General features: G+C 35.6%; 2 protein-coding genes across 3 annotated transcripts; one reads left to right on the forward strand and one right to left on the reverse strand.

Moving 5' to 3' along the window:
- Window positions 1–10950: 10950 nt before the first annotated feature.
- LOC129309640 (condensin-2 complex subunit H2-like) lies at window positions 10951–16669 on the forward strand. Of its 2 annotated transcripts, none has more exons than XM_054951295.1 (12): window positions 10951–11188; window positions 11466–11709; window positions 11793–11892; window positions 13431–13543; window positions 13916–14058; window positions 14144–14573; window positions 14659–14834; window positions 14910–15068; window positions 15148–15246; window positions 15467–15568; window positions 15735–15893; window positions 16047–16669. In XM_054951295.1, exons 2-12 carry the CDS (start codon window positions 11520–11522, stop codon window positions 16416–16418), a joined length of 2043 nt encoding a protein of 680 aa, XP_054807270.1. In that variant the 5' UTR covers window positions 10951–11188; window positions 11466–11519; the 3' UTR covers window positions 16419–16669. The 2 variants fall into 2 exon arrangements, with proteins under 2 accessions (XP_054807270.1, XP_054807269.1); XM_054951294.1 differs by having other exon boundaries at window positions 11502–11709.
- Window positions 16670–18845: 2176 nt separating this feature from the next.
- On the reverse strand, window positions 18846–20045 carry LOC129309819 (RING-H2 finger protein ATL2-like). Its single transcript, XM_054951540.1, has one exon. The coding sequence runs from the start codon at window positions 19958–19960 to the stop codon at window positions 19133–19135; it is 828 nt and encodes a 275-aa protein (XP_054807515.1). The 5' UTR covers window positions 19961–20045; the 3' UTR covers window positions 18846–19132.
- Between the last annotated feature and the right edge of the window lie 1358 nt (window positions 20046–21403).

Genomic DNA, 21403 nt, shown 5'->3' on the forward strand with positions numbered 1-21403 from the left:
TTGCAATGTTGCAAATATTTATGCTTTAATTAAATAAAGTGGGCGAAGCCTTTATTGTTCAACAATTGTTTTGCTAAGTGTCTAGATGGTAGGAAGAGTGTTACACATATCATAAGCTTTGGGCCTATTCATGACACTCTGCCGGTGCAGTTCTTCATTAATAAACTAATAAAACTCTAGACAATGAGGCACGTATGAACTTCTGACAACTAAAGCCAACAGTTCACATCTTGTAAAAAATCCTCCACACTTCTAGTAAAATTATACTTAATATATGGTGCTTAATGTGAAGTATTTTTGAGTTGAAAGATTGGTCTGTTCAGCACCCAAAGAAAAAGCTTCTTGGATGTATGAATTTTTTACTCGGGAACTTTCATGAAATTACCAAAATGCATTCACAGACAACTGGATACTTAATGCTTCGATAAAGTTGCTTTCGTTATCTCAAGGCTTAAATGCTTGCCCAAATATCCTTTGATTGTACCATTACTCCCAACACAGTGACTATAAATGAAATTGAAGACAAAGCAGATCGTAGATGCTAATAATCAACAGTGATTCAAGTTCATGCACACTTCAACGAAAGTGAACAATGATACTAAATGCGATCTTGAACACTACTGAAATGAGTAGAACACTACATTTAGAATGGTTGGGACTTAAGTCATGCACCAATTAAATTCAAATCTTAAGTTTCTACTCATTTGTAGTGCTGCAATTGTAGTGCTTTCAGTCGAGATTCCACCGATTAAGCAATAGTCTGAAAACTTAAAGGAAGAAAACTCTCAAAAGCGACATTACCAGAATTATGGGAATCGAAATGGATAGAGAGATTCAGGTCTTTGGTTGAACACATACCTTCTGGAAATCATTTCAGTTGGAAATATACATAACCACAAAGACCCGAGCAAGAAGCTTGGAGAAACATTGGATTGGAGAACCCGTGACATAACGCTTGGAGAACCACAATTGAGAACGGTTAAGACGAAGCTCTGTGTGATGCCGAGATGGAGGAACTAAGCGCAACAAAGCTTGGAAAATGGTGAGATAAATAATGCACAGTGAACCTTGAAGACGGCAAGATCCGTATTGAGAATCCATGCACAATGAAGCTTGGATGTCGCCTTGTCATCGACGACCATGAAGATGAGAGAGTGAAGGATGAAGAATGGGGGGCAAGAAAAGTATGCCCTGTGAAAAAGAAAAGAAAAGAAAAGAAAAGAGTCTTTTTGAAATGGAAAGAGCTGAAACAAGGTGAAACGGAAGGCACACACATAATAAAGCAAAAACAGGAGACACACATAATGGAGCATAATAAACTCTTTGTAACCTCCCCTTAATTTCTGTAACCCCCTTTAAATTTGTATGGTTTAGTTTCACGAATTCTAGGACTATAAATAGGACCCTTGTGGCTGTGAAAGAGGCAGACTTGAAAGAATAAGAATTGTTTGTTTTCATCTGGTTTTTGTGCCATTTTAGTATCAAAGCTAGTCCAGAGAGCAAGAGAGTAAGTTATAGTTGAGAAAGTACGCTGGAGAGAAGAGAGATTTAGAGGAGGAGTCCCTGACGTCTTCGCGTTTTGCAATCCAGGCATTTTCTCGAAAAACTAACATCACCATCGTGCTCAGGAGGTTCGAAAATGTGGAACAAGAGGTTCCCCGTCATCGAAAAACACCGCACGCGCCATCACGTGCCACCGTCGGAAGACCACGCACCTCGCTGCCGGTCCACGCGCCTTCACGCGCCATCCGAAGGTTGAAGACGCTGACGTCAGCTGCCACGTCAGCTTTCTGACCGGTCAACGACAGGTCAGCCCAGTAGTTTTCTGCCACGTGTTATAGTCGCCACGTCACTGTACCCAGTTAGCCAAATTTTCATAAATTACATTTTTGCCCCAAATCTTTCTGTAATTCCAAATTTGCCCCTAATTTTTATGAAATTTCATATTGACCCCCATATTTTCCGAAATTCCATTTTAAACCCTAAGATTTCCTAAAATTACACTTTTGCCCCTTGATTTTACCTGAATTCCATTTTAACCCCTATATTTTTCATAAATTTCAATTTGACCCCATAATTCTTCCAGAATCTCTTTTTTACCCCCTAGACTGTCCAAAATTCCCATTTTGCCCCTAACCTTTCAAAAAAATCTCACTTACCCCTATATCCTTCAAAGTTTCCATCTGCACCCCAATCTTTCCCATATCCCTAGCCTTGAACACCTATCTAAAATGCCTCCAAGACGTAGACATGTGCACAAGGTTGAGATGGAAGAGATGAGACGTAAGATTCGAGAGTTGGAAGCCACTGTGGAATTGTAGCGAACTCTGTTAAACAATAACAGAGAAAACTTAGAGGGAGATTCGGGAAGCAGCAGTTCGTCATCCAACAACAATCGCCGCCGTCCACAACAACAACAATTTCCCCCTAATGATATAAAGGTCAACATTCCTGAATTTGAGGGAAGACTCCAGCTAGACGAGTTTGTAGATTGGCTGCAAACTGTTGAACGAGTATTTGAATACAAGGAGATTCCAGATGCACAGAAAGTCAAAATTTCGCCCTCAAACTCAAGAAACATGCTTCTATCTGGTGGGAAAACCTCAGACGGAAGCGAGAACGTGAGGGAAAGCGCAAGATTGAGACCTGGGAGAAAATGAAACGCCAGCTCACTCGGAAATTTCTACCAGATCATTACCACCAGGATAATTTTATCCGGTTGTAAAATCTTCGACAGAGATCTTTATCTGTAGAAGAATATACTAGATGTCATCCGTCTGGCCATGTGTGTTGAGAAGCAGATGCCCAAGAGATATACTTTCCAACCTTCATCCTCTAGGAGTTATCCAGAAGGCCGTAAGGCAGAATTTCAGCAGACCATCCCCTCAAGCAAGCCACAACCTACTGCTATGCGCAAACCACCATCCAATGCTACCAAGGAATCTGGTTCTAAAACAATCAAATGCTTTAAATGCCAAGGATTTAGCCACATTACTGCAGACTGTCCTACTCGAAGGGTTGTCACCATTTGGGAAGGATCAGGGTATGAAGCACTTGAAGAAGATGAGGAAGACGCTGAGTTCTACGACACTGATCTCGTATATGATGAGGAGGTCACACCTGCTGATCAAGGAGAAGCATTGGTGCTTAGACGAAGTCTGCATACAACAGTAGTCAAAGAAGAACCTTGGCTACGACGCAACATTTTTCACACTCGTTGCACGGCCCAAGGAAAAGTTTGTAATGTCATCATTGACAGTGGAAGCTGTGAAAATGTAGTATCTGACTACATGGTGGAGAAATTGAAGTTGCCAACACAAGATCATCCACAACCTTACAAGCTTCACTGGCTCAACAAAGGGAATGAGGTAAAAGTTTCTAAACAATGCCTTATGACCTTTTCTATTGGGAATCGATATTGTGATGAAGTTTTATGTGATGTTGTTCCCATGGATGCATGCCATCTTCTCTTGGGGAGGCCATAGCAATATGACCGACATGCTATGCACAAAGGGCAAGCGAACACTTATTCTTTTACGAAAGATGGTGTCAAGTTCACACTAGCACCTCTACCACCCAGTGAGATTAACCAATCTTCAATGGAATCTAGTGTCTCTAAGCCTTTAATGTCTTTGTTGACTAAGGAGGAATTCAAGGTGTTGAAATCCGAAGCCTAAATGATGAGCTTTATTCTGGTACTTGAGGTGAACGACGAGATGGCCAATCCACTTGGAGTCATTCCGCTATTATTAGAATTTCTAGATGTAATATCCGATGAGATACCACCAGGGTTGCCTCCAATACGAGACATACAGCATGCCACTGACTTCATTCCAGGAGCAGTCATTCCTAATAAGCTTGCTTACAGGATAAGTCCCCAGGAACATGCCGAAGTCCAACGATAAGTTGAAGAGTTGTTGAAGAAAGGGTTAGTTCGAGAAAGTGTCAGCCTTGTGCTGTACCTGTTCTTTTAGTACCTAAGAAGGATGGAAGTTGGAGAATGTGCATTGACTGTCGAGCTGTCAACAAGATCACTACTAAGTATTGGTTTTCAATACCTCGACTTGATGATATGCTGGACCAGTTGCATGGTGTCACTACTTTCTCCAAAATTGACCTTCGTAATGGGTACCATCAAATCAGAATTCGGCCAGGAGATGAATGGAAGACCACTTTCAAGACCAGAGATGGTTTATATGAGTGAAATGTGATGCCTTTTGGATTAACAAATGCCCCTAGCACATTTATGCGCCTAATGAATCAAGTATTGAGACCATTCATTGGTAAATTTGTTTTTGTGTACATTGACGATATTCTTATTTGCAGTATGAATCAAGAGGAGCATTTAGATCACTTGTGGCAAGTTTTGCAAGCCTTGCGTGAACAGAAGCTTTATGCAAATCTCAAGAAGTGCACCTTCCTCACCAGCAAACTTGTGTTCTTGGGTTACATCATTACCACAGAGGGTGTTCGCGTTGATCCAAGCAAAGTTACAGGCATTGACAGCTATCCAATTCCAAAATCTATCCAGGAGGTTCAAAGCTTCCACGGATTAGCTTTTTTCTACAGGAGGTTCATCCGTAATTTTAGTTCAATTGATGCACCACTTACAGATTGCATCAAAGGGGAGAAGTTTCAGTGGACAGAATAAGCTCAGAAAAGCTTTGAGGAGCTTAAGAAGAAGTTGACTGAAGCTCCAGTCCTAGCTCTTCCTAACTTTGACCAAGTGTTTGAAGTTAGCTGTGATACTTCTAACACCGGCATCGGTGCTGTCTTAAGCCAGGAGGGCCATCCTATTGCATTTTTTAGTGAGAAGCTCAATGATGCCAAGCTCAGATATTCTACCTATGATAAAGAATTCTATGCCATTGTCCAAGCTCTTCAATATTGGAGTCATTATCTCCTGAATAAAGAATTCATACTTTTTTCTGATCATGAAGCTCTCAAGTATTTAAATTCCCAGCAGAAGATCAGTCGCAAACATGCTCGTTGGAGTGAACTCTTACAGTCTTATCCATTCCTTATCAAACATAAGGCTGGAACTCTAAATTCCGTAGCTAATGCCCTTAGTCGTCGCCATGTGCTACTTGCAACACTGCAAACCAAGGTTATTGGATTTGACCTTGTCAAAGAGTTGTATCAGGATGATCTTGATTTCTGAGGAGTGTGGGAAGCAACCATAAATCAACCTTTCCACCAGTTCTACAGACACGATGGGTTTTTATTTCGAGGTAAAACCCTTTGTATTCCACAGGGTTCCTTGAGAGAAGCCATAATTTGGGAAGCACATGACGGTGGATTAGCTGGACATTTTGGATGAGATAACACAATTAACCTCGTAAAGGAGAACTTTTACTGGCCTCGACTTGAATGGGATGTCAACAGGCATATACAGAGATGCAGAATTTGTTACTTGGCTAAATCCAAGGGTCAAAATACTGGACTATACATGCCTCTACCAATTCCAAAAGCACCTTGGGAAGATATAACTATGGATTTTGTTCTAGGTTTACCACAGACTCAGAGGCAAAAAGATTCTATCATGATAGTTGTGGATCGTTTCTTAAAAATGGCCCATTTCATCCCATGCCAGAAGACCAACGATGCTGTTCAAGTAGCAAACTTGTACTTTAAGGAGATTATGCGTCTTCATGGCATTCCTAAAACTATTACTTCTGACCGTGATGTGAAGTTTCTTAGCCACTTTTGGCGAACATTATGGAAGAAGATGGGAACTAAGCTCCAGTTTAGTAGCGCTAGTCATCCCCAAACAGACGGTCAAACTGAAGCTATAAATAGGATTCTTGGTAATCTTCTTCGTAGTTTCGTGGGGAAGAATTTGAAGCAGTGGGATCTTATTCTTACTCAATTTGAGTTTGCTTATAATAACTCTGTCAACCAAGCAACTGGGAAGTGTCCATTTGAAGTTGTTTATGGCACTCGTCCCCTTAGTCCACTAGACTTGACCCCTTCACTTGATAAGCAGTAATATAACTCTGATGCTGACCAAAGGGCTAAGGAAATTAAGAAGTTACATAAACAAGTCAGCGAGTGAATCCAAAAGCAGAATTTGAGATACAAAGCTCAACGTAACAAGCATCGAAGATAGCAGACTTTTAAGGTAGGAGACTTGGTTTGCATACATCTATGAAAGGAACGATTTCCTAAACAGCCAAACACCAAGTTGTCCCTAAGAGCTGATGGTCCGTTCAAGATAGTGCAAAGGATCAACAACAATGCTTACAAGGTGGAATTACCTGGTTCTTATGGTATATCTGCTACCTTCAATGTCGCTGATTTATCTCTGTACGTTGATTTAGATGATGAATTTGACTCGAGGGCGAGTTCTTCCCAACCCGAGGAGGATGAAATGGAAAGAGCAGAAACGAGCTGAAACGGAAGGCACACACATAATGAAGCAGAAATGGGAGACACACATAATGGAGCATAATAAACTCTTTGTAACCTCCCTTTAATTTCTGTAACCCCCCTTTAAATTTGTATGGTTTAGTTTCACGAATTCATAGGACTCTTGTGGCTGTGAAAGAGGCAGACTTGAAAGAATAAGAATTGTTTGTTTTTATCTGGTTTCTATGCCACTTTTACTTAAAAAGAGTTTAGATACTCAGATGTGATAACATAAATTTTTTTCAACCATAAAAAGACATCACACACACACAAACATGTGTATATAAAGACATTGCATGCAGCCCAAAACTAAAAAGTATTGGACATTCTGGCTTATGATATTATGTTAAGTTTAAGTTTTAATTATAGCAAATACAGTTGTCTTAATGTAGCCAATTTATTTGAGAATATAAAATAGTTGATTATATGCATTAGTTGTTTTTTTATATATATTAGTTAACTATAATTATGGAACAATTTTAAAGTGTTTTTACTTATATTGTTCTATATTATATAAGATTTGAAAACATATTTTATGTACTTGAAAGTTATTTTGTTCTATCATATTTTTCTTTATCCTAAATTGATTATATATTCAAAAGTGATTAAGGTGTTATTTTTCGTAACTTGGATATCTACAATATATATAAGATTTTTTATATGCATGGTATAATATAATATCTTTTATACTTATTCTCATGCATATTGATACTTGAACTAACCACTTTATTCATGACATATTAGTGAAGGCTATCCAAAGCAGAAATATGAATGAGCATGAAGAGGAAGCCATTGAGTTATCGTTAGCATGCTTTACTCAAGAATGAAGAACATAAAAATGATGAGAAAGATGATCCAATCGGAGCTTAATTGAGTGAAGACTTACAAGTTTGAATCCATCATAGCCTTCACCTTAATAAGTATAATATCATTAGGCATTCTAATCTTTATGTTAAACTCATTGTTTTATATGCATCATAACATATTGTTTGGTTTTAAAATAATAGTGAAATATAACCTTAATATTGTTTTCGATCAATTATATCTCACAAGATTTGTAAATATTTTTCTTAAATGTTATTTAAAAACTAAATCCACAAGGTTTCTTAAAAGTTATATTTACTTAAAGTGATGTTATGTTATTAATGTTTGAGGTTCATTAAGAGTTTTGGATGTATACAGTTTTGATCTTGATTCTTTTTTTTTATGTATATCTCGTAATATATAAATGTATTTGATGTGAAACTTCTTTCATTTGAAAATAGACTTGTAAAGCTTTCTAAATATATCTATTTCATTCAATAGATTTTATATCAAGTAGATACGAGTTTTTAAAGTTGGCTGTTAAATCTTCCAATACTCAAAAAAACATTACTGACCTTTGCTCTCTTTTTTGATCATCTCTCTCAAATTACTTTAAATTTTCAAGTGGATATTATTTCATTGAAAACTAAACATCCAAAACTTTCCAACCATAGGTCCATCATAGCAAAGTGAGATTTGGACTTCAAATAAAAGAGTTACGTTCGTTAGAATTTGACCCATAAACTGTATTATGAGATTTCAGAACAAAGTGCTTTTAGCGCAGGTGCTATGCAAGTAACACCTGTACTATTCTTGCTTTAGCACTAGTACTTTGCAAGTAACACCTGTACTATTTTTTAGGACCCACGCTATTCTTACTTTAACACCCATGCTATTTTCAGCACTTTTTCTTTTTGTGTTTATTTTTCTTTCAGCTATGCGTCTTCACTCTTTGACACTTCTTTAGTACTTGTACTGAGTGTCAACACCAATACTAATTCATCTTTCTTTAAAAACTTTAGTGTCTATTTACATGTCTCAATGGATAGTTCTAATACTATTTCTTCATCCTTGTGCAACTTGCTCTTTGAAAGAAATAATCTAAGTTATTTTAACACATGTGCTATTTACTAGCATAGGTACTATTTTCAAAGCTTTAAAATAGAAAATTTTGTTCAAGTTACATTAATTTTGATACTTTTTATTAACACTTGTGCTATAAATCCTTTTTTGAAATGACTACTTTATTTTCATAAAATGAAAAATTTCATCGTTTCTTACAAAGAACCTTGTATTGGTGCTAACAAAGTAACACTTGTGCTATTTTCATCGTGTTGTCATTGTTTTACATAACAACACTGATACTAATTCAAATAGCATCACTACTAAATTGATCTTTCATACTCTTCATAACTCAATAACTTTTTTAGAATCTATTTAAACACAATTATTGCTTAGATCAAACTTTTCATGATTCATTCTTGATTATAACACTTGTGCTAAAACGTTGCATCTATGTAAAACTTCACTTACTTTCGTTAGAGCATCAAAATGTGTAAATGCTATTATATTTGATTTTAGCTCCAACATGTAAACTCATATGAAAAGATATCAACTCCCACTATCTTTTTTGAGTAACAATACCGCTGCAAAGCTACAAAGCTACACTTATATTTACAAAGTTAAAAATCAAACAACAGAAAATTAATTGTACCTAACAAACACTTTGCAAGACACAAGAGAAGAGAGGAAGACTACTCTAACGGCTATTTTAAATGAGTCTAATTGATCATTTATTAACTTTAACTATAAAAAGACTCATATATGAAGACGGAAGTAGAGATATGATAGCATGCATATTGTGATATTCAATATTCTCAACTACCCCTATTTTTATCTTTAATATTATTGTACTTCAATGTATTATTCATCTACTCAATAAGTGTGTTTGTAACAGTATCACTTTGTGATCAAAATTTCTTTATTATTTATCTGAGTAGACTTAAGATTAGGGAATCTTAAGCGAGTGCTAAAATTATCTCTGTGAGGGTGAGACAAACAGACTTATAAGTTTGAGAGATTGTAAGTGGCTTTACAAGTATCCAAATTGAACTTGTGGGATTTTTGTAAAGGAGAGTGATATAGACATTAAGTTAGAGATTGTAATGTGGCTTTACAAGTGCCCGAATCTAACTTGTGATTATAGTGAAAAATCTCATAATGTTTCAAGGGATTGATATAGACTAAATAGATTAAGCTGAACTAGAATAAATTCTTTGTGTATTGCTCTTCATCTCTCTCATCTTCATCTACTCTGTTTTTATTCCAGTGACATTCATAAAAATCGAAAGGCACCCAATTCACCCCCTTCTTAGGTGACTAACATATCTTACAAAGGGTTTGTTTGGCAACCTATTCTGAAAATAATTTTCTATTTTTCAAAACAAAAAAAGTAAAAAATTTATTTGGTAATGTGTTTACAAAAAATGTTTTGGAGAATATAAAAAAAAAATCTTTTAATTGTTATAAGGTTATTGTTCTGAAGAATAAGAAAGAATATGAAAACACCTGTTTCCATTTGTTTTTTTTTATCCTCAAAACATGTTCTATAAAATACTAGTTATCAAAATAATAAAGTTAAAAAACTTTCAAATAAGCCCAAAACCATCAAGCTCCATAAGCTAGGTGGCTTACATGGCATTATAAGCAATAATATGAGTCTAGAGCCACGCAAAAAGCACTACCTTGGTGGAACTCTATTTAAGGATATATTGATGGCCCAATTGATTTTCAAATATTATCAAACAAGTGGGAAATTGATGACTCATATTTGAACTCTCTCTTCCCTTACTCTTGTCTTGCTGCTTGGTGTTGCTATAGAGTACTTGGAGTTACAAATAAGAATCAGGTCTAGAGTATTGCTCATTTAAATCCCATTCTTATAAGAATTTGGGTTTGAAAAATTGACTAGTTTTAGAAAAATTAGGTTTTGGATCCCGATTCTAAAAAAATAGGCTTGAGTTTGAACTTAGGTAGCCCTCCACACTTGATTTTTCTATTTTTTTCCTCCCTTCTTGCACCCAAAACCCTAACTAAGGGTGTGTTTGGTTCATAAGAGAGGGGAGGAAGGGGAGGGGCCGGGAGGGAGAGAGATTTTAATGAACCTTTATTTAGTTTAGGAAGGGAGAAGAAGAAAACTAATAATAAGTTGGTAATTTTATTCTTATTAATTTTAAATTAATTTTTATTTTTTGTTTTGATTTTTATTAAAAATAGTTATAATATATTTTTATCTTAATAACTTTATTGTTTTAAGGATATGAATTTATATTAATATTTTTTAAAATAATAAATACATTAATATTATTATATTTTATCAATGTATCTAATAAAAAATATTAAAATTTTAAACGGTAAAAATTATATATTAATTTTTGTAAAGTAATAAAATTTACTTAATTATAAAAGAGAGGGGAGAAGATATTACATAATTTTTTAATATCAAACATAATTTAAAATTTTTAAGATAATAAATAAGTAATTTAGTTATAATTTTTTCTCTCCTTTTATAAAAAAAAAACAATTAAAATTGGAGGGGAGGGTTAGGTGGAAAAGGACGGAATATTGTTCTCTCTCTCTCTCTTTAATTTTTGTTTAACCAAATAAAGAGCTTTTCTTCCCTCCCTTTTTTAAATATGAACCAAAATAAGGAACGGGGTCCCCTCCCATCCGAAAACTATAACCAAACACTACCAACACTCACGCCTCACTTCCACACACTGACTCACGTTCTCCTCTCCCTCTCCCCACTCCTCTCGATCTCGTTAACGGCAAGTCATGCCGTCACGGTACTCGCTCTCTCTCTGACTCTGGCTTACGGTGCTGGACTGCTGGTCGCCGCTCACTCTCTGACTCACGGTGGCACGGTTCTGCTGGTCGCCTCTGCCCTCTCGATCTCTGATTTTCTCAGTTTGAGGTGAAGACTTTCATAGTGCTCGCTCGCTTTCTGACTTACAGTGTTTCTTATTCCTGCTTCTTCTGTAAGCAAACTGTGTAGATGTTTAAGGAAGAAATCCGTGTAGATTTTGGCGACTATAGTTCTGAAACTTTGATAAACTAAAGATTGGTTTTTTGTTTAATATTTTTCATTTTTTTCAAGATTTTACCGTGGATAACAGAAGCTTATTTGTGAATATACAATACCCACTTTTCCATTTCTGGGAAATTTGAAAACCCTGATTTTACTTTTTCAGTGCCGACAATTTCTCACCGAAAACTTGAAACCCTAGGGTTTCATTCCGGAGGATATGACCAAAGACATGTCGGAACCGGGAAGCAGCGGTGGTGGGTTCCACTCGGTTCACGCACAGCGTGACCTTGAATCTAATTGGGAAGTTAACCTGGCCAAGAAACTTGAGGAGTATTTACTGAAAATTTGTTCCGGTGAGATCACTGGGGTAGAAGAGGAAGGTCACATTTCCGTAAATTTTGCTGAAGGTTTGGCCAATCTCATTCAAATTCCGTTTTTTCCTTTTCCTTATGTATGCTCATCTGAATTGGCTGTTTCTCGGTGATTGTAGCTGCTCTACTGCTTCAGGGTTCAATGCAGGTGTACAGTCGGAAGGTGGAATATCTTTACACATTGGTATTACGTGCTTTAGAGTCTCTTTCTCAGAAAAGGTTTGATTTTTTAGTTTAAGTTTCGGGTTTTCTCTTGCTTGTTACTAAATTTTCAGCTTCAGATTTACCCTGAACTGAAGGCCAATAGTTAAGGAAAATAATGTGCTTCAATCTTGGAAATTTGTGATCTTAATATCATTCTAGAAGCAATATTTTGTATGAGCTTTACGTTTCTGTCCTGTTACTATTCATGTGTCAATCCATGGTGCATAGGCATCATACAGTTGATGTGTTTTTTGTTGAAATCATGGCAAAGTAAGCTTATGTAATGAGCACAAATTTAAAGAGAGAGCTCATCTCAAAAGACTAGCTTGTTTGGTGGGAAAGCCGTTCGCATTTATAAACCTCGCATCACTTGTGAGGTTCCTTGATGTGGGACTCATGACAGCTTGACTCCTTCAAACTTCTATGAAAAGTGGTTTCTGGATATTAAAACTAAGCGGATAAATCAAAGTGAAAGTGCTTACTAAAATGCCTAGTAGCATTTGATCAGTTAGCAACAAGTCTTTAGGTAGATTTTTATGGCTCAAATAACAGTGGAAAGGATATGCTGAATTTAAATTGGGCTATGTATTCAGTTGATAATCAGATATTCATGATATCTATAATTCTAATTCTAATTCTAAATTTTAAATTTGTTATATGACTAGATTGGGCTGCATGTATTGCATAATTTGAGAAATGAGTCATACTATTCACGATTTATGAATAGCTAAGCAATTTTATAGCATATATTGATGATAGAGGTGCAATATATATTATGTATCTTGATTTTTTGTGCAATGAAATGGGAATATCTCACCCTCATGCATACCAAGAGGGGAGCATCAAAATTCTCCAGGTAAAAAAAAGAAGAAAAACAAGCCATAGCTGGTTGGATTTTCTTACATGACATTATGGCTTTGGATGTCAGGCTAATTTTCTATTAGACTACTGTGTTTTGAAGTTCTGAAGTGTTTTCCTTTTTTCCCCTTAATTTTTTGAAATCTCGTTCATTTTATCTTTGGCTAATGTTGGGCCGCAAGTAACATGATTTCATGACCTAATATAGACCTGCCTGAAAATGCATAAGATGAATTTGCAAATCATCGGATATTGATTTCTTGTTCAAATTGCACTGTTTGGTCGTGCATTCCCTTGTTCCTTTAATTCTTCCAGACATATAAGTCATTGGCTTGATGGATCAACCAATCAAGCCAAATAGAAGGATTTGAATCACAAATTAGCAATTTTGACGACACTGATTTTGAAATTAGTGACATAATTTTTCGTATGTGTATCCTTTTCATGGAACCATACTAAGATTTTAAATGACATAAGAAAATATCAATGCCTCTCTAAATAGCCAAGATGTTTTTATTTTTATTTATGAGTGTGCATGATTAAGTAAAGGTTTGAACCTGAGCCCTGAGGTCTCTTATTAATTGCCTACGATCCTACATCCTCAGCACCAGAATATACCTTGTGGCTTGACTGTATTATGTTTCATTTTGTGCAAAATATAAGTATCTGATCTGACAAATGTAGTTCTCGGGCAGACTGCAGGATCAATTAGACGGGACAGGGCCATCAGTCCAACTTGAAGAAAGTGATGCCCCAGCTGTTGTTGATGAAGAAAATGATCAGTTTTGGTGCTTAGATGAGATCTCAGGTTGCCTTTTCTAATGTGGAATATTTAGAAATTATCAAACGTGAACTTGGCACAAAGGGACTGTTATTATTACAAAGATTTTTCTGTTACTTCAGATTTCCAGTATTAACCAAGAGGTAGTCAGAATGACATTGCAATGGAACATGGGATTGCTGGTTTATGGTTTAAATTGCTTTTGGTTTCATAATTTCTTGAGAACAAAGAATTATGGAGGGTTTCCACATTTCAGGCTGCTTCTTCTCTTTTGTCATTCTTTTTTGTATTCTTTATCTATATCTTCCACATCCTGCATCAATAGCATAAAACAGTTATCTTCTATATTGGTGTTGCCATGTCTTACTATATAATCTGTATACTATTGTTGTATTACAGTGGAAGAAAATATTTCCTTAGATAGTACACCAGGCAAAGAAGTCAATTTGAATCACTTTGTAAAGCCTCCCGCAAATCTAGTTGTTCTAGAAGGTGACTGCTTAGATGCTACCGGTGATGGTGGGGAATTGCAGTCTTATCTGGTACCATGATTGCTTCTAGTTGTTTACACAAGGAAGTATTGCTCTACTTCATTTTATTCACTGATGATATGGTGTGTGTTTGCAGCTGGCCACCACAGACATGTATCGTGATTTTATTCTTTTGGACACTTCTGATGTTGTTGCACTTAATGAGTATTTGAGGGGAAACAAAGTAGAGACAGAGCACAATAGTGCTTACAATGGGAGCTTAAATCGTAAAAGCTTTCATTCTCCCAGAGGACGTTCTGCAGGAAGTGCACATAAAAATTCTGCTGCAAAGAGTCAGCATGCTAATCCCAACTGTACTCCTCAACCTAATTGCAGATTTGAGGCTGATAACATTCCAATCAATTCTCCTGCTTCTGTTGGTTTTGATAAATGTGACATTGGACTTCATGTGGATGATGGATGTGATGCATATCACTCAAACAATTCAACCGATGATGAAGATGATCCATGGAAGCCTTTAAATCCTCATGAGCCAGGAAATTTGAGAGTGAAGCCCTTCAGAAAAGGTTTTTCCTCCCCCTCTATCCCTTTATTAACTTTCTTATGTATTACATAACACCTATCATTACTATCCCCTTTGTGTTTGTCTAGTGAAAGCTTTCAAAAGCAAAGGAGTCAATTTAAACAGGCGAGTATCTTTAAGTTCCTTGTTTCCACCTGCAAAATTGCATGGTCCTATCAATCCAAAGCTCATGAACATATGGGAGAGTCAACGCTATGCCAACAAACAGCAAAGGGATACCTCATCACCTCCATTGTATGAAAAGGTACTTTCTCATGGATTCTCTGTTTACCTCCTTTCATCTTATGACAGTTTATAATATTCAGCGAATGAATTACAGCTAAGGCAATCACTTATTAATGGTGGGGATGAAATTGCTGGCGTGTTTCTGAGCCCTGAAAATTGCAATGATGACAATTCATATGATAGCAACAACCCTGATCTAGAAATTCCTGAGAATGTCAATATGAATGAAGATATGCCTGCTGGCAGTAAAGAGGTTTGAAGACCAGTAATTTTATTGTCTCTTGCTCCAGATGGAAATTTCCATGTAAGCTTATCTACTTGATTTTTTACAGCACAACAACGGTGATGCTTATGTTGACGTTGATGAAGCTATAGGTAATGAATATCCAAATTCTCAGGCAAGTTTGGAAGATCTCTGTCGCTCTCACCTGGTAAGTGCCAATTATTTTTCACTTTTAGTGTCAAGTTTTTATTTCTTTTTTCAAAGAAAAAAAGTTGCATCCTGTTTTTTGTAGTTTTGTTGCAGAACTTATGTAAAATAATGCACAAGGGCTCGAGAGTAACTGTAGTGTCAAGTCTGTGCTGGTTGTTTTCCTGAAATGGTAAATCTTTTGCTTAAATGATCCCATAACCTTTTAATTCACCACACAGGATTCTCTTCTAGCTAGCATAGCTAAGACTGAGAAGCAAACTGAAATGGCAGATCGGGTTTCTACATGGAAACAAAGAATTGAGCACAACTTGGAAGAACAGGTGAATAGTCCTCTTTGATGCCCTGTGTTCAATGTTCATCTTTTGCTTTCTTTTTTCCCCGGGGGGCAGGAGGGATTAAATTAATGGCATCCAATAGTTCGACGTCATACATATCTCTTCAAAGTTTGTTTGGCTTCAAGTTGATTTGAATTAATTTGCCTAACAGGAATTACATCCACCATTTGATATCCATGGCTACGGGGAGAGGATCCTGGATAAACTTTCATTAGAAGCACAAGAAAACAGTGAATTGTCCTTTTCGGATGTGGTCAAGGGGCAAGAGAAGTATGATGTGGCTCGAAGTTTTTCTGCTTTACTTCAACTGGTACTTTATTTTTTCTTCTCTGCCCCCCCCCCCCCAACAATATCTTGACAGTGATTACTGCTCTTTGACTGTTATCATATTGTGTGATGTTGGGTGCCTCGAGAATTTTCTAAACTGAAGCCAGTCCAATTTTTGAACTTTATGAAATTTCAGGTAAACAATGGAGACGTACGTTTAGAAAGAAGTGGAGATAATGGTAAATCTGTGTGTTACACTAGAGCAAATCCTTTCCATGTTAGGCTCCTAAATCCTGACAAAAAAGGTGACAATGCACAGCTACGTTTGACCAAAAAGAGAGCAAAGTCTCCAACCAAAAAGGCATTTACAAAAGGGAAAAAGAACAAAACTACAAGGATGAATTCTCCCAACACAGATTCATCTAAAAGAGGGTTGTCACCTCCATCATCAAATTGCAAGTTCTCTGTGAAGCTTGCCAAGTCAAGTGCCATAAGGTGCACTCCAGAAGGGAAAAAGAGACGAAGGTCTCAATATGTTGAACCAATTAACTTGCATTCCGCAGGGTGACTCGCTTGACAATTTGCAGCTTGGTCCCCACAGCTGACATTGATTTTGATTCAAGACATCCTCTGGATGTCATTTAGTAATTAGTAGATCAGTGTATGAAATCATTGCAGTCCAGGGTTGCAGTAAATACTAACAGCTCTCGTTCTGCAATTTGTATTGCTATATCCCTGTGAATATTGATTTATCCATGTACTGATATGACCTTGTAACCCCATATGTATCTTTTCAATGAAATGATCATTCTTGATGTACCCATGCACCGAGCCACAAGGGCTTTTGTAGATAATAACTCAGGTGATTTCACGTTGTTGAGGACTGTAATTCCTTATAAATTATAGATGATAGCAGTTCATTTATGGTTGCATTATATGAAAATAGTTGTGATGAGGCTTGGCAACTTGTGTGAATGCATCAAATTGTGATGATGCACCTGTGGTCTGTCCATTTGATGAAGTGAAAAGTTGGTGCAATGTAAAAATTAAAGGGGACAAAGAGAAAGGAAAGTGGGGCTGAGGGTCAATTATTCAAATATTTGCGTGGTGGCGGTTTTAAGGCTGGAGCTTCCTTGACTCATTCCATTCATTCCTTCTTGCCTACCCTTCCTCCATTTTATTATCATAATTCGCATCACGTGCCTTTCATCAATTTCTTTTATGTATCAGTAGAATCTGAGTATGAACTTTCTTTGTATGCTCTCTCATTCTTCTGATTTAGACTGATCTGATGTGGCTGTCATTTATCCATTTTATGAAGAGTACGTTTCAATAACAAAGGATTAGAATACTACATCAATGTCCATTAAAAGATATCTTTAACTATGTTCATTCAATATTTCTCCGAACCCACTCCTATAAAAAATTATTAAGAATATCATGACTTTGTTATGAAAGACAAGACAATCATTGTTAATGATGTGCCTAGAGAAACATAAATATATCAGTGCCGCAACAATTTATCTAAATATTATGATATTCAATTATCCACACTTGAAATCATGTGATTCTAACCTGACCTAAACTATTTTGTTCTTGCATTGAATTTTTTTTTTTTTTAACATTCTACTTTTATTGATGTATCCTTGATCAATAACACTTGACTGACTCTTAATATCAACTAATTTTTTTATTTGTAAGGAATATTTTTTGAATAAAAACATTAATTATTCTTAATATTTTACAAAATAACTTATAAAATAAAATATCAAACCCTTCTAAAAATGTCTCAATAGTCAATACAATAGAGGGCGTAGTTTAACTTATTTCGTAGCCTCCTCCTTTACACTCATTATTCTGAAATAGTCATATAAATGATACCACATCCAACAAAAAAAAAATTATGTATGAAGACATTTTTTTTTTTTCCCTCAACGTAATGAGAGTTTAAACTCGTTAGTTGACGCTATTCGGATCCTATTTATTTTGATCACAGGGTCTTAAATGATTGAGCTATTAGGTGGTTGGACCAGATAATATTTTAAAATTTAGTTCGCTGAAAATAATAAACTGTTTTCAATGAATGATTACAACTCATATATGATATAATAACACTACACAATAAAATTTCTTATAAGTTGCGCTGTTATCTATTTAAACCAACTGCAATGCATGATAAGCATGGCTAATTTTATAATATATATTAATTTAAAAAATTATGTTTTCATAAAAAATGATTCTAATTTTTGAATGAAGTGTTGATTTTTTAAAACAAAACAAAAAAGCGCCTATTTTACTATTCCCCTAAATGAAAAGAAAAAGAGACTAATTTATTCAAGAGTTAGTTATGACTTATGTGTTTACTATTTTTCTGGGCTTTAAATGTTCCTTTGGTTGGGAGAGTATTTCACTTTTTCCCTTTTTTTAAAAAAATATTTATTATTTAATTCATATTAATTCAGTTCTCAACTGTAACTCATTGGAATTAAAAATTTAAAGTTTTAACTCAGCTGTAATTTATTTTCTAAATTTCATTCTGCACAAATAAGTTTTTATAGTTTTAATTATTTAAAATATTAATTTTTATATTTTTTAAAAAATAAAATTATAATGATTAAAATTATTTTAGAATTTTAATTTCTATAATGTTTATAAAAATTAAAAGTTTTAGTAATTTAAAATATTAATCCTTAAATATCAACATAATTTTAATGTTTATAATTTTAATTTTAAAAATATAAGAATTAATATTTTAGATGGTTAAAATTATACAGATTGAATTGCAACTAGTTAAAATTTAAAGAAAGAATTACATTTGAGTCAAAACACCAAATAATTAATTTTTTCTTTTAAAAAATATCAATATATTAAGAAAAATCATGAAATTTTAAATAAATAATAAACCTTATCTCAAGCTCTGTAAAAATGCTCCATGACTCTCGGACAATTTTAAAAAACGGAGGAATAAAACTAAAACACATCGAACAAATCTATATATCCACGTAAGTTGTAAAAATTTGTATGAGCCACCTTAGTTACATCAGCTCACTTAGAATATAATTTTTTGTTATGATTTGATTTACAATTTAATAGTAAATATACAAAAAATGGAAAAAGAACTAAAACGAATTATAAAAAAAATTAACAAAATTCATATTCATATCAAATAAAAAAATATCATATTCATAATAATCGTCCGCGACCCCAAAAAAAAAAAAATTCCTTGTCAAGCCAAGCTAGACAGAAAGTCACCCCATAATTACACGGCGTATCCGAGTCAACTCAATGACTCGTCTCTATCTGGGTCACGGAGCTGCATCCAGCGGTACAGTTTTCCGACGATGGGGATGGAGGACTTGCTTTCCTCTCTCTGCTCAGTATTCTCTTGAACGATAGTAAACGACCGCCCGGTGACCTAAGCGACGTCATCGACCCCTCCGCCTCTCTCCCGAAGCTTCTACTCATACTCAATGGCACGTCAACTGTCACACCCACAGACGAAGGCTTCCGCCTCAACCCAACCGAAGACAACGAATTACAGAGCCTCCGCCCGCTCCGGTTCTCTTCTTCTCCATCCTGGTGGCACCCCGAACTCGAACCCGGTTCGCGCACATCAATCACCACTTCCGGTCCGGGGCGGTCCCCAGGCGGCACGGGTTCAACCAAAGATCTACAGAGCGGGCAGGTTGAGTGGGACTGGAACCACATATCGATGCATTCGACGTGAAAAGTGTGGTTACATTTGGGCAAAACCCGACCCGATTCGTTCTCTTGGAACTCGGACAAGCACACGGCGCATTCCGCGGGGTCGGAGTGGGCGGAATAAACGAAGACAGGAAGAGACTGAATGACAGAAGGATCGAGGCCGATGGGCTGGGAGGCGTTAGGGGTGAGGGAGTCGACGTAGAAGACGAGATAGGAACGGCGGCGCTGGCGTCGACGGAGGCGGGCACGGCGGAGGTACCAGCGGACGTAGAACTGGAGGGAAATGAGGAGGAGGATGAGAAAGAACAAGATAAGAGTGATGGTGAGGAGGATGTTGGCGGTGAGGGCGTTGCCGTTGGCGTTGAAGGGATTGGGATTGGGATTGGGATGGTCGCCGGCGGCCATGTTAGAGTTAGGGTTGGATGGGAATGGGGAGAAGAACTGGGATTTTAACACGATGTTCTGCTTTACTCACGCTGTACTAACGTGGTTTGCTTCACACGCCCTCATTTGTATTTTGCAATCTCAGCGTTGAAGGTAAAATCAGAAGTCAACAGTCAAAGACAATCCTAGGGTCCGCACAAGGGTAATAATGATGACGATGATGGGATCTTAAAAAATCACCTCGTTTATGAAAAAGAAAAGAAATCACCTACCTGCTTATAGAAAGGATTATGTTGATTTGAGGCAGGAAATAGTAGTATAAGATGATTGGAAATGGAAGAGAAAATAGTTGGATAATGATATCGAGAGTAAATATATAACGTTTTACCTCAAATTTTCAATGCTTTAGTTCAGGATCCTTTCACTTTGTTAACTTTATTGAATAATGAATATAAGATTTTTCACATAAGTTTAATCTTGCTCCCCCAATTCTTATCATAAGATATTTTTTAGAATGATTTTTTCATTCTTAATATAAGATGCATAGAAAATTATTTATTATTATTTTTTAATTTTACTCTTGTAAATTTAACTTCATGGCTAATCTTTTATTGTGTTTATCTCTTTTTGTTTTTAATAAAGGTAAAATTAAAATTATTTATTTTTAAAATTTATTAATAATAAACATTTGTGAGAATATTTACTCCCTCCATCTTTATATATAATTTTTTTTTATTTTAAGTATAAGAAGTTGTTAATATATGTTTTAATAAACGAACCATTATATCCTTATTATATTGAAAAAAAAATAAATATTTTTATTAATTTATTTTTAAAAATATATTTATTTTTTATTTATAATAATTAAGAATAAAATTAAAATATTGTATTTTTTAGTAAATAATTAATTTTTATTAATTTACGTGATTTTTCGATTAAAAATATCTCATATGCTTAAAGAATGTTTTTTAAGTATGCCTGAACATGCAATTTACGGCTGTGTGGATCACAGCAGGAGTGAAAAACTTGGACGAAACTACCACCTGACGTCGTCAAACAAGTCAAGGGTTGTAGGGAATAGCCGCGTGCATGGCAGACTCTGTGAAGCCACTAAGCTTCGTTTCTAGTTTCAACGTGTTTCATTCCCTAGTAAACAAATATATAAGCAATGTTTCCATCAACTTCCTCGCTCACCTTACCAATTTTCCCCTCATCGCTGTCTTATGTTCAAATATTATCAAAAATAATTCCTTTGTTTTAAACAAATAGGATTGTTTGTGTCTGAATCCTACCAAGTACCAACTCCTAGATCACATATTCTTACAAAAATAATAAATTCCTGCTACCATCATTAAAAAATAGAAAAAATGATAAGAAAATTTATTTAAATTAGGTAAATGATAGATTGATTCCACGAAATGGTATAATTCTTCTAGAGTCCCTTAAAAATTTTTTTTTATCATT

This window comes from Prosopis cineraria, unplaced genomic scaffold (assembly GCF_029017545.1).
Source record: "Prosopis cineraria cultivar Desert tree isolate PC_DT_omini unplaced genomic scaffold, ASM2901754v1 PC4, whole genome shotgun sequence".
Taxonomy (NCBI): Eukaryota; Viridiplantae; Streptophyta; class Magnoliopsida; order Fabales; family Fabaceae; genus Prosopis; species Prosopis cineraria.

Excerpts from the sequence above, each read along its gene's own strand:
- LOC129309640 (XM_054951295.1), top strand. The coding sequence starts at position 11,520 with ATGACCAAAGACATGTCGGAACCGGGAAGCAGCGGTGGTGGGTTCCAC. Across the intron at positions 11,893-13,430 it reads GAGTCTCTTTCTCAGAAAAG|ACTGCAGGATCAATTAGACG; the intron begins GTTTGATTTTTT and ends GTTCTCGGGCAG. Across the intron at positions 15,247-15,466 it reads ATCTCTGTCGCTCTCACCTG|GATTCTCTTCTAGCTAGCAT; the intron begins GTAAGTGCCAAT and ends TTCACCACACAG.
- LOC129309819 (XM_054951540.1), bottom strand. The coding sequence starts at position 19,960 with ATGGCCGCCGGCGACCATCCCAATCCCAATCCCAATCCCTTCAACGCC.